Source organism: Dermacentor albipictus, unplaced genomic scaffold (genome assembly GCF_038994185.2).
Source record: "Dermacentor albipictus isolate Rhodes 1998 colony unplaced genomic scaffold, USDA_Dalb.pri_finalv2 scaffold_24, whole genome shotgun sequence".
Taxonomy (NCBI): domain Eukaryota; kingdom Metazoa; phylum Arthropoda; class Arachnida; order Ixodida; family Ixodidae; genus Dermacentor; species Dermacentor albipictus.
Window position 1 is genome coordinate 2824181 of NW_027225578.1, and position 17705 is coordinate 2841885.

Sequence of the window (17705 nt, forward strand, 5' to 3'; positions counted from 1 at the left end):
CGAACGCAATGTTGTTTGAATTCTTGAATTTAAAGATGCGGTTAGTGCTGTACATACAGATAGCGAATCGGTCACAATAAGAGCTAGTGGGTCATTTTGGGGGAGTTTTCGCAAAGCTAATATAATCGCTAATAATTCTGCTTGAAATAAAGGCGTGAAGTCGGGAAGGCGAAGGGAGTAGGACCATCGGAGAGATTCAGAGAAGATCCCAACTCCTGCCTTCTCATTGCAGACAGAACCGTCAATGGCTATTACATTATCAGGCGTTAGATGGTGTAGGTGGCCGCGTAAGATATTTATTAAACCTTGCCCTGGTAATAGTTTAGCATAATTTGAAAATATGTCCTCGAACTCAATTTTGAGGTCTGGTAAGGCATCATTTGAGTAGCAAACTTGGCGTATGGACACATCCAGTTTTTGAAACTGTGCTTGCACAAATATCTGAGGACTGTGAAATCTCGACCAGGATACTTGAAAAAGCTCAGACAGTTCAGTGATAAATGCATATTGCGTACGTCTCCTTATAAAGTCATAAATTCTTAAAGATGTCTGAACCGTAAGGATGCGGAATGTGAAATCTAGGGTGGGTATATGAGCTTCCTGGTATAGAACCGCATTGACAACAGATCTAGGTAGCCCGACGCATGACCGGAGAGCTTCTCTGGCTGAAGCAAGTAATACGAAGAAGAAAACAATCATAAAATAACATTAGCCTAGTGAGGCCCAAAATACTGATTCGTGTTACTAATAATAGCGGTAGTCGAGGGCACGCTTGAAAGGCACTGTCAGCACTCTGCACTTCAAAGCGCAGTCCTTAGTTGCAGAGTGTGCGGCCGTCGGTTGTTCGAGAACGACTTGACGAGGATCGGAAATGTGCCAGACGTGACTAATCGGGACCGTGCGCTACAGGTACTGCCCCTACGTTCCCAGACATTCCCGGCGACGTGCAAGGACGCGTATGCTTTGAGAGTCGTCAGCTTTCGCTGCCATTCCGTCTTCACAGAGTGTAATGGTTGTAATTTTTTATCGAAAAGATATGTGCGGCTATTCTGCATTTTTGAGCCTGTTTGTATCCCCAGCTGATTCGTCTTGTGCAGTTTAAAAAGTTTCCACCTGTAAGGTACGTGATAAAAGTGCAAAAAGGTATCGGGTTATCCGTAAACCCTCCTTTAACGCTGCTGCTGGTATTGCTCCTCTCAGCAAGCTTTTTTTGACGCAAAGTTCAGAGAAGTGACAGCCAAAGTGATAGTACGCCCAGGAGCGAGGGATTTCTCTACCGGGATATAGTAATGCAATGGTCCGACAGTCGCACGCTTCGTGAGCATGCACACACTTTTCACTGCTAGAGTAAGCACAGAGTATTTGGATGTTACATACACCCAAAAATAACGCCCTTGGCACCGGATTTAGATATTAGGGTTTCATGAAGTGTGCACTGCCGAGCCTTGTTTGTATGAATTTTTATCAGTGCAAGAGGCGTTTTCTTGTTTATATCGAACAGCAAAAAATAAGGAACTTTGTGTGCTGTGGTGCGGAATGCACAGTCCGGGAGAACTTGAAGGAAGTTACGGGCATGATTATCTCCCTAATAACAAAGCACATCTTTCGCAATACTTGAGCAAATGGAGAATATGGGTCGCGCTGGAGTATGCATCCAATAGTACATTTTTTAGTTGAACACTGCCTTTGGGGTCTCTTTTAAACATGCTTAACGATAGGGGCGGATCTCAAATCTTTGCATTTTTAAAAACGATTTGAGTGAAGACAAAGCCAAACAGCGCTTGGGAAGAAGTATCATTAACTCGAACCACAATGTTAACTTTTGATTCAATATCTTTGCTTTCCCGACTCTGCAAACAATTTGCACTTATGCAAGGTGCAGTAGTTGCACACCGCGTGGCTAAATACATCGGCACTATTTTAACAAAAGTATCACACTTTCACCACTTGCACTCTTCTGATGCTTAGTAAATCAATCATGTATTGGAGAAGCAGCTGCAAATTTTATTGGGCATTTTCAGCTAGTAAACCTTGCTTAGGACTTCCACATTTCATTCGCGCCCACAAGCATCCTAATTGGTCTCACTTAAAAAGCAGGTCAAATGGAGAAACTCGGATTCCGCAGTTAAGAGCACAAACTGAAGGTCCTTCAGGGACATTCCTCAAGAACATGCCGGTTTCGCTAACGATGCCCTCTCAATTGCAGCTGGGGCAGCTAGGACTTAAGTGCAGAAAATTGAGCTCGCCTGCGAACCTTCTTGCATCGCGTACCAGTGGAGGGGACCCAATGTAGCATGTCGCGAACCTTGATAAACTGTCTCACGTGAAGCCAGCAATCGAAAGGCAATATCTCCAAGCGTTCTCGGGGTTCGACGCTTTCGTCCCATGACAAGTCATTTTTGATGACACCTGTAATTTCCATGAATGATCTCATGTCAAGCAGCGAACGTCTGGAATCTCGTATCATTTCTATCACTCGTTCAGCACATGGCTCGCCTGCCAGTTCTTGAACTCTGCTCACTATTCCACGGCCAATGGCGACAGGTTCGAAGGCCTCCGCACAGTGTTTATTCCTCGTGCCGAGAACGAAATGCGCGGCGCAGTCAAGTAGAGCTGCGTTGTGTCTCACGAAGTCCATTACAGCGGCGGAGTACCTCATCAGCGCACGGTATTCACTGATTTCCAGAGAAACCAGAGATGTGTTGGATGAGAGGCATCTTGCAAGGTGAGTAAGTAGAAGGCGGCAAGAAACGACACACTCAGTTTGGTACTCAAAGTGACAGATAGTTTCGCTCTTCCCGATCATACTCGCGAGAAAAGTCGCATTTTCCACGTCCAGGACGCACTTTCCGACGCCCAACTTCTCCAAGGTAGTGTTGGTAGACAGGCTTTGTAGGATGTCCAGTAATGCACACCGACTAGTGGAGAAAGACATGTAAAGTTCGCGGATGGAGTGGCTTCGTCGTAGGTAGATGGAAAGAAGGCACGCTTCCTCCTTGTACACTATTCGAGATAAGTTCAAATTGAGAACTGTCAGGTGTGGGCACAGTGTCAGAAGCTTTAGGCACCCTTGTCTCGCTCCTTGAGCGGCTGTAATAACGAGGGATATTTCAGGAGCTTCGACGCAGTGCCCTTCCAAGCGAGTCAGCTGCGCTGCTGTTACAATGACTAGGCCTAAATGCACCCTGTCGGTGGTGCCCGTCTCTCGCATGGCCTTGCACAGAGAACTTGCACTGTCAATGTCCGATCCTTCTACATTCATTTTCTTTATAGACGTGTTCTGTGCGAACGCACAAAGCAGGGTCTTCTGTTCGCATGCGTTGAAAGAGCTCAAGTCCACCGTGATTTCTTCCAAAAATGACTGCGGTCCAAGAGCACGAGCGAGAGCTGCTGTGCAGGGTGATATGTGCTCTGCGCAGCCCATGTCCGGCGTGCTGCATGTTGTGGGCCAAAAATATTGGGCAGGATGCTCTTCAGAGCTCCAAGCGCACGTAATAAAATTTACCATCCTCAAATGACGATTGACATTGGTCAAGTCTGCAAAAGACAATGCTTCATCGATACCTAGGTTAAAAAAAACAATGTCAAACTTTTTTATTGTTCTGTTTTTCGATATGGCTTGAAATACTGGTACCAAGGAGCGCGGAGCGCCAGGCGAGGCATTCTGTAGCTTGATGTACTGAAGTGTTGCGGTTCGTGCAACGTAGTCGCCAAACCAGTTCTCACTGTCTGCATCCAGAATGTCACTGTGAACTGAAAGATGAGATAGGTGACTGTTCACGCGCAGTGCATTTAAAATTGCTGACGGGATGTCGGCTTCTTCCATGGCGTACGCCACCGCGAGTTCCTTCAATGTGACGCTTGTCTTGAGGTATTCTCTGAAGCCTTGTGCAGAGAGGTCGAGTGCCTCGCACTGGAACGTTTCGAGGAATGGCATGCAGATGATGGCATCGAGGAGAGATCGAGACTCCTCGAGATTAGACTTCCATGCGACCACTTTCAGATCCATAATGCTCAGACTGCGTTTAAGGGCATCACAATACAGCGGTAGGTAAGTAGAGAAATTGGGTATCACACAGTCGTCAATTTCCATACATCTGACACATTTGTGCATGGTGAGGAGCCAATGCACTAACACATTGGCCTGACGCTCCCTTGCTTTTGATCCGCAAGAGCCATATATGTCATGGAGGCACCTTAGCGAAAGCTGTCCGGGAGGACTTTCGCACAGTTCCATATTAATGAATACAATGTACTCATTATATGTTGAAATTTCCTCTACTACATGGCACACACTGTCGTGAAGTGGCCCCGAGCCCTGTGTGCAGCCGAGGTTGTCGCCGACGCTCTTTTTCGTGAAGACAGTGGTTGACCACCGCAGGTCAGCGTAGATCTTGCTTTTGGGCAGGAGGTTTGGATCGACAAGGTTCAATGTGGCACAGTAGTTCCACAAGTCACGTGTCCCCGTGCCCATGATGCTGTAAAATAATGACATAGATGCATTAGCAAATCTACCTCCTTACGAAGATTAGCACCAAAGTGTGAGAGAGCCAAATCATTAACGGAACAATTCTTTTGGCAGCTGCCTAAGTATACGTAAGCATTGCACCACTTGCTCATCTCCGCGAAGCCCAGCGTCATTATCAATGTTATGAAACTATCAAACTATAGCGTTGCGGTGACGCGAAATGTTGCGGATGGCGGCGCAAGGTGAATTGTTGACGCAAGCAAACTACTGCTGCGCTGGTGACGTTCCGATCAATATAAGCCGTTGTCCGCGTCCAACCATTTTCTGCCGTGATCAACCGTACAGCGGCGATGGCGGCGGCGGCTCCGTAAGGCGCGGTTGTGCGGCCTGTATCCTCGCTCCTTAGCTCGTGTTGAAGCAAGACGCGCGGGCCCGATCTTGAAAGTGACTTGCGATGGGGACGTAATGCGCCTAATGCTGATAGCTTCCTGTACGCTGTGTTCTCACCGCTGAGCTCCCGTTGAAGCGAGCGGCGGCCCCTAGGTGAATTCACTCGCTGCTGCCGGTCTTATTTTGAAACCTATCGTCATGGGTCTAAGACGGACGAACGGGTTTCCGTATGGGGTAGGCATAGAATGGTTACGCATTCAAAACTTTAACGATTCCTAGTCCGAGTCATCCGTAGCAACAGAGAGCTGGGATTCATTTTATTGCACGTAAATTAGGGCGACTCTACATTACTATCATTTAAGGTATAAAGAGTTTCCAATACTAATGACAACTTATAACGATGAAGAGTGCAGCTAACATGTGGTAACACTTCATGTGGTGGAGGGCTGAGCTATTTGTAGTGTCCAGGCCTTAATGTTTAAACATATGTACAGCAGCCAAGCATGCATGTTTGCCGGGTCATGAACAAATGTGGAGGGCGCTCGAGCTTCGCCTTTAAGGGTGGAACGCGATTGCATTTGAAGATCCCCGGCTACTTATCTCGCTTCCCGGGAACTGCAGCTTATGTAATCCTAATGTTTACCGGGAAACGCTGGTGACGAAAGCTCTGCACAAAGGCGAGCTATATGGTTGAAACGTGGCCACTTGCTTGGAGTGGCATGAATGGTGTGGCAATAAAAACCGCATCTAGCGAATCTCATATAGCAAGGCGTTGCGTATACAGATACATAGATATTTAGGGCAATTTTTGCTCACAGGAAGCCAATGCCTGCTACGACACCGAAAAGATGCACTGCAGTATCTCTACGAACAGTGTCCGACCTAAACACGCCCCCCAACCTAAGAAAACGTCAATAATAACGCAAAAAAACTGTCGGCTGCGTTCCTGCTAGATTGTTCTGCGACAATTAGAAAAAAATAAATGCTGAGGCTAATATGAGCGTAAAGCATACGCTAAGCTTGTGTTGACAAAGTATTGCTAAATTCCGTTATTTCACGCTAAGTTCAAGAGAACAGACTTGTGGGCTAGTGGTACCACATAGCTTGAGGCAAAGTGTAACGAAAAAAAAACAGGAGGACAAGAGAAGTAAGCAAGGTACAGCGCTGCTAACAACTGAATTTTTATTGCACATGGTTGCCACATATATATACCATCGTACAACAGGCCAACAGCGCAACATAGATATGTTGCAATTTTGGCTCGTTGTACGATGGTATATGTGGTAATCATGCGCAATAAATATTCATTTCTTAGCAGCGCTGTGTCATGGCTTCCTTCTCTTGTGCTCGTGTTTTTATTTGCGCTTTGCTCAAGTCACGCTAAGGGGTTACTTGTTAAAAGAGAAAATGAGGGCCTCACAAACATTTTGAATTTTGCATCGAAGCAGAGCCCCATACGTCACTGTGACCAGGTATTTCAAATTATCTTCTTCTGTTTGCACCTCATTGGCTCTGGCCCGGTAACAGATCTAGAAACTTGATACGTTCGACTGTAGGCTCTTACAGAATACAATGTTTCAATCGTCCCTAAGACACTAGGATCGAGCAGATGTCCTTATAATCCGTGATGTCCTGGCGAGCTGGCGCGTGAACTTGAAGGCTGTGCCGCAGCTCAGTATCCTTTTTTCATCTTTTCTGGCTCTCCATGTCTCCAGTCAGGGTGAGTAGCCTTTTTTTTATTTTTTGAGGCTGGGAGGGGGTATTGTAACAGAGCAATTTACTAATACAGCGCATTCTCGAAGTTTAAGTTAAGCTATACTTAATCTGCATTGTGCTGCCTTCAGCCAGTCATCCTTGGCAACATGCGCGCACTAATGTTTTGTTTGTTTGTTTTTTCACAAACAGAACGCAGCTGCTCTACCCCATTCGATAATGTTCCCCTATATTCTATAATATTCTGTGCTTGCTTCTTCACCCGACCAGCTCCAGCGCCAATTGTTCTTTGCCTGCAGCATCGTGGTGTCCAGCGCCATCTTCGATCCTTCAGCGCGATATATTCCTGGCAATGTTCACATTATAATGAGACATTGGAAGCGCTTTCGCTGTGGCAACAGGAAGAAAGTGATGCAGGCCAGGAAACCGAGCACTTATCTGAGATATCGTGCTGCACGGGTGAAGGCATCGTTAGCCACCATAACGGTACTGGCTAAGGGCACCCTGCGCTATTCAGAGGGCACCCAGACGTTTTAATTTTGCACCCCAGCGTCGCCGACACTGGTCGTTATAGAGGTGATGAAAATTATACGCCCTTCTAAACGATAATGGCCACTTTTCGCCGTTCGTCTGAGTTTTACACCGTACGCTTCAATTAGATAAAGCTCCCGACTGTTCACGCTTCTCTAATCGATCACAAACATGTGTAGTCATATGAATACCATGCTCTCGCTTCGACGTTTTCACAACTCAGGCAGTCTTGTCTCGCGATAAGCGATCGAAAGTGTCACGGCGAATGCATACCGCGTCTCTCCCGTTTTGCTTGTACCAGTCGCTAGGCTGTGTGTTCTGGCACTGCTGTCTAGTGTGAGTAGCTTCAGCGCAATGTGCGTATAGGTGGGAATCGTGCGTAGTAGGTCGGGTAAGTAAACAAGCACCGATTAATATCATCATCATCAGCCTGGTTACGCCTACTGCAGGGCAAAGGCCTCTCCCATATTTCTCCAACGACCCGGTCGTGTACTAATTGTGGCCATGCCGTCCCTGCAAACTTCTTAATCTCATCCGCCCACCTAACTTTCTGCCACCCCCTGCTTCGCTTCCCTTCCCTTGGAATCCAGTCCGTAACCCTTAATGACCATCGGTTATCTTCCCTCCTCATTACATGTCCTGCCCATGCCCATTTCTTTTTCTTGATTTCAACTAAGATGTCATTAACTCGCGTTTGTTCCCTCACCCAATCTGCTCTTTTCTTATCCCTTAACGTTACACCTATCATTCTTCTTTGCATAGCTCGTTGCGCCGTCCTCAGTTTGAGTAGAACCCTTTTCGTAAGCCTCCAGGTTTCTGCCCCGTAGGTGAGTACTGGTAAGACACAGCTATTATACACTTTTCTCTTGAGGGATAATGGCAACCTGCTGTTCATGATCTGAGAATGCCTGCCAAACGCACCCCAGCCCATTCTTATTCTTCTGATTATTTCCGTCTCATGATCCGGATCCGCAGTGACTACCTGCCCTAAGTAGATGTATTCCCTTACGACTTCCAGTGCCTCGCTGCCTATTGTAAATTGCTGTTCTCTTCCGAGACTGTTAAACATTACTTTGGTTTTCTGTAGATTAATCTTTAGACCCACTCTTCTGCTTTGCCTCTCCAGGTCAGTGAGCATGCATTGCAGTTGGTCTCCTGAGTTACTAAGCAAGGCAATATCATCAGCGAATCGCAGGTTACTAAGGTATTCTCCGTTAACTTTTATCCGCATTTCTTCCCAATCCAAGTCTCTGAATACCTCCTGTAAACATGCTGTGAATAGCATTGGAGAGATCGTATCTCCCTGCCTGACGCCTTTCTTTATTGGGATTTTGTTGCTTTCTTTATGGAGGACTATGGTGGCTGTGGAGCCGCTATAGATATCTTTCAGTATTTTTACATGCGGCTCGTCTACACCCTGATTCCGTAATGCATCCATGACTGCTGAGGTAGCCACGACTGGGTTGAGGTAGTTACGACTGGGCTGAGGTAGGCACTCGAGGCTCTGTGTTTCCTGCGGCTCGAAGCCGAATGAAAATGCGCCCGGGCCAGCTGAATGGGCCTGTGGAGAGAATGTTTTCGCATTCAAACGCTATAAGAAAGGTATAGGTTGCCTCGGATTTATTTATTGTTTCGTTTAATTGAAATAAGAAATGTCGCGGCAGTAACAAGAGATTATCGAGAAATTCAAACGAAGCTAAAGGAGTTAGTGATAGCAAAAGCGCCTTCATCTTTGGCGACACCATGCGAGTGATGCTGGAAAACTGGCACGTTACGTTGTTTTTTTTTTGACCCATCGTTGAGTAGAAACACGGATTTCATTGTTCTTCCTGGATTCATGGGATTGTGATTTCCCCAATCAGCTCTTCCAGAAGACCATCATGATTTGCGACCGGCGCATGCAAGAAAATTACGCGAAGTTGCACAACGCTGCCTCAGACACGTCTCTCTTTTACTTCCGTTAGCTTTCGTTCACCGCTTTCAACCATGTTCGCGCTTTACATGACGAGAGCAAGCGACCGCCTTGAGCGAAGAGTCCTGCAGGTGTCCTGTTAGGGTTGGCGTCTAACACCACGTGTTGAAAGGAATTTCAACCGACCATCTTATTTATTTATTAAGTACTGCTAGCCTGAATTCCAGGCCTTAAGCAGGAGTGGGTTACTCTTCGGTACAAATGTACCTGAACAACAAAAAGAGCACACATACAAATAAATGGAACTGGAGAAAAAGTGAATGTTGTGTGAAGTACGGCACTGAAATATATAATTTCAAATGGTAAAATGTTATATACATGAACACACATCATATCGCAATAGTAGATATATGTATACACATCAAGCCATATTTGACATGTGCGTTGCTCGACAATTGACAATGTGAAGGAAACAAGAGAAAAAAAAAAGGTATTTGGTTCGATGCGTTATACATGACAATGCGATGCACAATATAAAGAAAACATAACTGTAAAGACATCAAAATAAAGAAAAGCAGGAGATAAGTGCGACGCTTTCATGAAACGTTGCTAGATCATTGGTGAAAAGACACTATCATTTCACATTTTGAAGTGCGGGCAGTGTTACCTTGCCTTGTCGAAATGAAGCGTGACTTCACCTGCTATTGTTGGCGTCAATTGGACATAGATGAGAGCTTCCAGGAACCCTCAACGCGCAGAAGAGGCGGACAGGCGTCTACAATTCCAGGAGGCGGGACGACCTCTTCCTTTCAGCAAGCTCGGTATAACCACAGGAGCGGGGCCCTCCTTCTGTGCCGGTCACGTGACGTCGACGGAAGCAAGGTCCCGCCCACGATTGTAGAAAACCTATTTAAGGGGCCCCGAAATGTACCTTTGATCACTTCATGCTCTTCTCATTTTCTTTCATCTACCTTTGAATAAACCGTGCAAGTTTCACACTAGAAATCGTCTCGCCCTTGTTTGGTCGCCATGGTCTACCGGATGCCTGCAGCCCGCCGACAACGCCACGCTACCCACTAAGGAACGTCGGTCGAGCTTCGATAGGCAGGCGCCGCTACTACTCGGCAGCAGTACGATACGCTACCCTGGAGTACGCAACAGCCCTTGAGGGTCTGCGACGAAAGCTGACTGACCATCATTGTCATGCCAGGAGATGTGCTGACCTCTTGCAGGATACGGTTCTTATCTTGCATTTTACTTGTTACACAATACTCTTAGTCCTTTTGGGGCTGTTATACGATATGAAATAAGAATGCGTAAGAATGCAAGTACACGTTACGATATTTTTCGAATACAAGCGGCAAAACCTACATTGTTCCGATTGCAACGATCCGATTCGTAGAACGCTAGTAAGAATTTCTAGTAACAAGCACTGTTTTACAATTCTTCAACCAATAATTTTCCTGAATGCTACAATGGGACCGCCATTCTGCGACCCGCCATCAACCAGTTCTTGATGGGCGAACTCCGGCAGAATCGTCCAGTTAAAGTGACGTCTCGAAGGTTGTAATCGGGGCTACACAGTTTACGCCAAAAACGGCGAACAGTGCAGACAATGGGACAAGTGAACTAACAAGACAGATGCGCTGTCCTGTCCGTTAATTTGTCCCAATATCTGCGCTATTCGGCATGCTCCAGATAACCCACCGGGGTTGCTTACTAAGGCACTGAAGCTGGGCTGCTAAGCATGAAGTCGCGGCATCAAATCCCGGCCGCGGCGGCCGCGTTTCCATGGGGCCAAATGAGAAAACACCCGTGTACCTATATTTAGATGCATGTTAAAGAACCGCTGGTGATACAAATTTCCGGAGTCCCCGCGCTGCGGCTGCGCCTAACAATCAGATGATGGTCTTGGCACCCATAATTTTTTGATGTTCCAGATAGCACTGTCCTTAACATGAATTTGAGTATTTTTTAATGTTCGAGATAGCATTGTTTCTAGCTTGAATTGGAGCCATCACCATGCGTCCTTGAGATACCAAGCGAAGTGCGCAACTGCTGCGACACAGGCGTAAGAGGTTTATCTTGTATCAAATTAAGATAAAGCAGCAGCCACGTGAAGAAATTTTTAGAATGCTTATTGTGCGCTTTTATTGTCTGCAGAAGATGCTGCGGAATAATTGCCAGTAAGAACGCTAGCTAAGCACGAGTGCATGCGCCTATAAGCCGCAACGCCTATTTGTCAAAGAATGCAGAACGTATCTTCCGGCAGCCTGCCCTAACCCATCCTGGCTGGCGATTCGCTGACGCATAGTCGACATCATTCAGTATTAAGACAAGAAATGAGGGTCTGTAAGGGGAACCGTCACTCACCAGGTGTTGCGGACAAAACGATCCCTCTTGAGGGCTGCCAAGGGCCAGTGCTGCGCTGGGCCTGCTACAGGGAGGCGTCGGGACGCGACATCATTCGCGCACAGGGCAAATGGAACAGCATTTTTTCACTGCAGTTCCGCGCAACCCCGGGCAAAGCGGCGGCCAGAGGAAGACGACGGTCCCACCACGCTCAGAGCACGAGACCTAGCTTGGAATGGGCGATATATTGTTGCGAATGTTGCGGTTGGTAGGAGCGTAGGTTCCGAAAGAATAAAAGAAAAATCTTCAAGTGATGCAAAATGGAATATACGTCATGCAGTTTTTCGTAGAACAAAAAAGCTCGTCGTCTTTTTCTTTTTCTTTTCTATTTTGTCTTCGCTTCCTTCTACCTCCATTTCTCGCTCTTTGTTGCGCGGTTCGCTGCGCCTACAAACGGTGTTTTTCATTATTTTGCTGCTCTCACTTCAGCTACCTTGCTGGTGCGTCACATCACGTCATCAGGCCCTGTTATAAACAGTATATTAGAACGGCTGCCATTGAGTTTCTTCCAATAATTGCTGTAAGAAAGTCTGATGCCACTGTTCACGGACGGCACAAGCATTATGGTTCAACCACCATGGGAATTTAGGCAAACTTAGATTCGCGTAAATTTTATCCTTCTTGCTTCAATCGTTGATGATTTTGCAATTTGATCATATTAATCTTGCGTTGTAAAAAATAAACAATTTATGATGGTTATTTTTTTGCTCGGACGCATATTGCTTTGGAGCATTCATTGTGAAATAAATAAGTTAAGAAATTCTAATGACACAGAATAATAAATTTCAAAATTTCGAGTACGAATTCAATAGTCCCCGCTATTCTATACAAATTCTAATCGAGAGTTCATTTTTCTAAGTTGTCGAAAATTCGCTTCCTCCGAATATCAAAGGAAAGTGAACGCACTAAGACAGAACGAAGGATTTCAGGACTTCTGCCATTATCATGGCGGCCCCTATAGTTGAACGAAGTTCGCCGCGATTTGCAGTCTCTTCAGTTGTCCAGAAGTCTAATCGCAAACGGCATAACATGAATGTATCACTCTGGACATTGTCACGCATCAGAGCAAACTTGGAGGAAACTTTACTTGCAGGGCCACCGGGCACAAAGACGTGGTCTCCGCCTGCTGCGTGGCCTAAGTCATCTTTTTCTTCGTTCGCCAGTTACCCTAACACACCAGGTAGGTAGCGCGTAGCCCCCACTTGTTTATCGCTTGTAAGCTGGCCTAGAAACACTATGGTCGGGTACTACTTTCGAAAAAAGAAGAGGCCCCACCCAGATAACCGAAGCGCGACAGCCGATGGCCTCCGCGACAAATATAGCCGCGGTGAAGAAATCGCGCTTCTAAAACGTGTAATTCTAGGTATAAATAAATACTTTTTTTGATGACTGGTTTGGTAGAGCAGTAGTGATCGGAATGCTACAGCACAAGCCGGATTGCTAGAGAAAAATGATCCCGTGCCTTCTAGAACGCAGCTGGTCGTCTGCTTTTCAGTTTCATTGCAAGGAACAAAAGTAGATAGAGCAGCTTGGCATGGCTTTTGCGCTGGTTTATATGTATACGAAACAATTACTACTCGTTTTCCGAGCTTAAAATGAATCATTTCCTATTGAACAAGCCCTTTAAGAAACAATGCATTTATCGCAACGGTTACAAGCCTGGGGCAAGAAGACGGTAGAGGCAGGAAAGGTAGTAAAATGCTTCATTCATCATTTTAAATAAATACTCTTGGTTTTAGATAGCATAAAATTTATGTTTTTTTGGTTTTGCGTTTTCACCAACTTATCTTCAACAATGTGATTGGTTTTTCTTTCTCTTCACATCTTCGTATTTTTCTTTTTTCAAGCCTGCAATCTCGCCAGTTCGAGCAAGGCATTCCGCGTGAGTTTTCCGCCATGGAGCCCACTCAGGGGACATCGGAATGCAATCCTTTATTGCCGAACGCGCCTTGTGTCATCTCAATGTCCACACCACTAAGGAGCCATGACACGAACAAGAGTGGTCACATCATGAATAGCAATTTATGCAACATGATCCTCCACCGCGCACGTATTAGCGTAACAGGGAGCCTGAAGGCAGCGTGGAGGACACGACCAAGTTTGTCGCCCGAGATCCTCGGTGTCAGTAAAAGCACAGTGTTCAAGCTGAGGAGGGAGGTCAAAGCGTCGCATATTTCGGGTGGCAAACTGTCGACGCCTTCGCGAGAGCACCCGCGAAATGCGTAGACAACTAACAAGTTCTCGAGGCGTATGGATCTCCCATCACTGAAGTTGTGCAATGGGCGTCGCCTGCTTGTCGAGATTGGTTTCAAGCAAAAGTGGAGCCGATATTCGCTGCTTATCGACCGGGATGACATCGCTGAATGACGGAAAAGCTACCATCGTGACTTGGAGCCCTACCGGGTGGAAAGCCGACAGATATTCTTTCTGGACGAGACATGGCTGACGGCGGAGCACACTCGGTCGACCGCGTGGACAGACTCCGTGGTGAAGAAGCGCGGACGCCTGTACGCTCGAGCGATTGGTCTATCGACTGGTCTGAAACAACCTTCTGGAAAAGGCCAGCGCCTGATTGTAACACACGTCGGCAGCGAGGATGAATTCGTCGACGGCTGCGTGGATGTATTCCGTGGCGAAAACAGGCGAATGGACGGCAATCGCTTCGAGAGATGGTTTAATGACGTTCTGCAGACGTTGCCAGCTGGTAGCGTCATTGTTTTGGACAATGCACTTTTCGATACCCGGCGAGAAGAGAAATTGCTGACGACGGCTTGGAAGACGGAAAAATACAGGAGTGGCTCAAAAGCAACAACATTGCATATAGTGAAAGGACGGCGAAAATGCAGCTGCTTGAGTTGTTGGCATCTGTAAAGTCACCCTTTCACAGCTAAAACGCAGACAGTGCAGCTGAAGGGGTCGGTTGCATTGTACTCAGGCTCCCACCGTACTACTGCGAATTTAATCCCATCGAGCTTGTGTGGGCAAAGGTGAAAAATGGCATCGCTGCGGACAACAGAGATTTCAAGCATTCCACGTTCGGAGATAACTTGAGGGAAAAAATCAAGCACGTAACGGCGGAAGGCTGCAGAAAGAACACTCTGCACGTTATGAACCTGGAGGCAAAGTTCAGACTTGACACGTCTGGGAGTGACCACATCCAACCCATCATGATCCAACTGGGTGAAGACATTGAAGACGACTGGGACTACGAGCTGTCCGGCACTGAGCCACTAGACGAAGCATACTAGCTTCTTACAAGCGAAAGAACAGCCCTTATTAGGGCTACCAAATTTTTCCGGTGGGTTCGCAGCGGCCAAACATCCTCCAGTGACCTCTCAAATAAATAAGCAGTTCATTTGGTGGCATATTCCTTTTATAGTAAGTTCAATTCTGAAAAAGCAACGTGCTTCACAGAACGTGCTCAATTGAGGTACTGGCGTGGAAACATGCTTAAATGTTGGAAAATCTGAGTGCAATTACAATTATAAACCCTGAATAACTACATGGGGCCCAAAAAGCTCTTTGGGGCAGCCACTGTCCAGCTTGACACGAAAAAGAAGTAGTCAACGCGAAATTGACAGCCACTCTTACCAGCCTGCACGCCAAAGCACATTCATGTGGTTGCCTTTTTTGTTTTGGTTATGTGGCTCCGGCAAGTAATGCGAATACGACAACAATTATAAACCATCATTACCTTGGTGAAGCCCAAAATACTCACTAGGGAAGCCATTCTTGAGTTGACTGGCCTTATGGGGAAGTAGCGGCAGCCGAGGCGAAATTTACCGCCAATGTTGCAGCCTGCATGTCGAAACAAAAACAAAAGCAGTCATATTGGAGCCATCCTCAAGCTTTACATGTCCGTAAAGACCAGTACATGCAGCTAAGGAATAACAAAAACACACTGTTGGCTCGGTTTACTCTATCGCTCAGTCATTGTTAACTTCACTATGCCACTTGAACAAATAAGTGCAATGCGAACAGAGTGACAAGCCCCTATTTGGCGGCCTGCTTCCACGAAGTTGTGCTGCACCTACTGTTCTTTCCAGCCTGTTGAGATGAATAATGTCAATGTGAGAAGGCTCAAAATACTCTATTGGGCAGCCACCATCGAGCTTGATGCTCCCTGTGATGAAATAACAGTAGTCTGGGCAGGCTTGATCGGGTTCGTTAGCACTCTGCACTTCAAAGCGCAGTCCTGTCGTAGCCATTGCTGGTGAAACAGCTGCAGTCAACGGGAAATTGGCAGCCACTGTTAGCAGCGTGCATTTGAAAGTACAATCATGTGGACGAATTCTTTATTTTGATTATCTGGCTCAGGCAAATAATGCGAACACGAGAACAATTATAAAACATCATTAGCTTAGTGAGGCCCAGAATACTCATTCGGGTAACTATTAATAGCAGTAGTCAAGGGCACGCTTAAAAGGCACCGTTAGCATTCTGCACTTCAAAGCGCAGTCCTGTCGCTGCCATTGCTGGTGAAACAGCTGTAGTCAACGAGATATTGACGGCCACTGTTGGCACCTTGTATGCTAAAGCATATTGTTGCATTGTTTATTGTGGTTATCTGGCTCAGGCAAGTAATGCGAATAAGAGAACAATTATCAAACATCGTTGGCTTAGTGAGGCCCAGAAAACTCATTTGGGCAGTGACCGTCGAGCTTGATGGGCCCCTTGGTGAAATAGCAGCAGTCGGCGGCACGATTGAAAGGCACAGTTACCACTTTGCGCTTGAAGTCGCAGTCATGCCGTAGCCATTGTTCAGTTTCTTTATCTGACTGGGCAAGTAACACGAATGCAAGCACAATCATTCACCCTGAATAGTTCTGCTAGCATGGTCTTTACTAAAAATGCTCAGTAAAATTCAATGCGTTTTATTGAGGCAATTTTTGTAATTCACAAGCTGCCGACATAGCGACGGCCAGATTCAGACAATGACATTGTTGAAGTAATGAATGGTGAAAGTTGCAAAACCTCTCAGGGCACAAATGGGCTCCATTCACTGAAATATGTCTGTAAGGATGACAGCGACAGACATGAAATGACACCTCACTGCACAATGTTTTTCGTGTTGAAAATTTGTACCAGCATATGCGATGGGCAAAACAATTAAATTCTGGGGTTTTACATGCCAAAACCACTTTCTGACTATGAGGCACGCCGTAGTGGAGGACTCCGGAAATTTTGACCACCTGGGGTGTTTTAACGTGCACCTAAATCTAAGTACACGGGTGTTTTGGCATTTCGCCCCCATCGAAATGCGGCCGCCGTGGCCGGGATTAGATCCCGCGACCTCGTGCTCAGCAGCCCAACACCATAGTCACTGAGCAACCACGGCGGGTGATGATGGGAAACGAAACCGTCTGTTTACTAAGACTGGAAGCGTGAAAAATGCAACAACACAGCAGGCTGCTGTTCCACAATATGGCACCCTTTCATGGGCACTCCTGGCGACCTGCCGCATACACTGATGCATAAAAATATACGTGGGTAAGAGGCAAAGTTACTCTGGAACCCACGTGACCCTTTTAAGAAAATGTATGTGTAAACCTTTCTGTTCCCATAGCTGATGGAAACTTGTTTTGTGCAAGTTGGCTACTCACACATTGGCGACAACACAACAATCAAGGACAGAAAACACAGCAACTACGGAGATCGAGAAGACGAGGCAGACCCGTGAGAAAGGCTTTAATGAGAGGGAAGAGGCCAGTCTGATTGTTTACAGGTGTTGGTGCTTTGAATAAGGTGAGTTAATCAAAATGTGTAAAAAGACTTTGCTGAAAGAAAAACTTGCAAAAACAAATCCTAATATAAAATAAAAGGAGAGAAATAAGTGTAGGCGCAAACAAGCATGGAAGAAGGCACATATTCACACACAAGCGCGTAAACTAAGTAAATCTCAAATATAAAGAAAGGCGGGAAATACAATATTAGACAAACGCAAGAAAACACACATACACAGTTACAAACAGACGCGGGTAGAGGTATTAGGAACGGGTTCACCAGCTGCTGTGCCTACGTTGTCGTATGTTTTTTTCCTTTTTTTTCACGGTTCTCTTAACACTGTCTCAGGAATATTTATTAGCAACATATCACGAGAATCGAAAAGCAGCATGGAGCTGTGTTGTGGGAAAGCCTATAGAGCGCTGGCAGCTCACCTTATGCGTGATTGTGTCACGGCACAAATGCTACATCTTGCGCGTGGAGTGAGCTCTGGTGGACAACAATAAACAGATGGTGCTACACAATGCTCGAACACCGTCGCTAGGTGCTCGGCTA

At 46.2% G+C, this 17705-nt stretch overlaps 1 protein-coding gene across 3 annotated transcripts; it reads right to left on the minus strand.

The window, feature by feature from the left end:
- Positions 1–1983: 1983 nt before the first annotated feature.
- LOC135909077 (uncharacterized) lies at positions 1984–11566 on the minus strand. Of its 3 annotated transcripts, none has more exons than XM_065440912.1 (3): positions 11388–11566; positions 9713–9920; positions 1984–4478 (listed from the first exon to the last, which is right to left on the minus strand). In XM_065440912.1, the coding sequence occupies exon 3, from the start codon at positions 4472–4474 to the stop codon at positions 2216–2218; it is 2259 nt and encodes a 752-aa protein (XP_065296984.1). In that variant the 5' UTR covers positions 4475–4478; positions 9713–9920; positions 11388–11566; the 3' UTR covers positions 1984–2215. The 3 variants fall into 3 exon arrangements, with proteins under 3 accessions (XP_065296984.1, XP_070385705.1, XP_065296985.1); XM_070529604.1 differs by having other exon boundaries at positions 9687–9920; XM_065440913.1 differs by having other exon boundaries at positions 9682–9920.
- Between the last annotated feature and the right edge of the window lie 6139 nt (positions 11567–17705).

Coding starts and splice junctions, on each gene's coding strand:
- LOC135909077 (XM_065440912.1), bottom strand. CDS start 4,474: ATGGGCACGGGGACACGTGACTTGTGGAACTACTGTGCCACATTGAAC.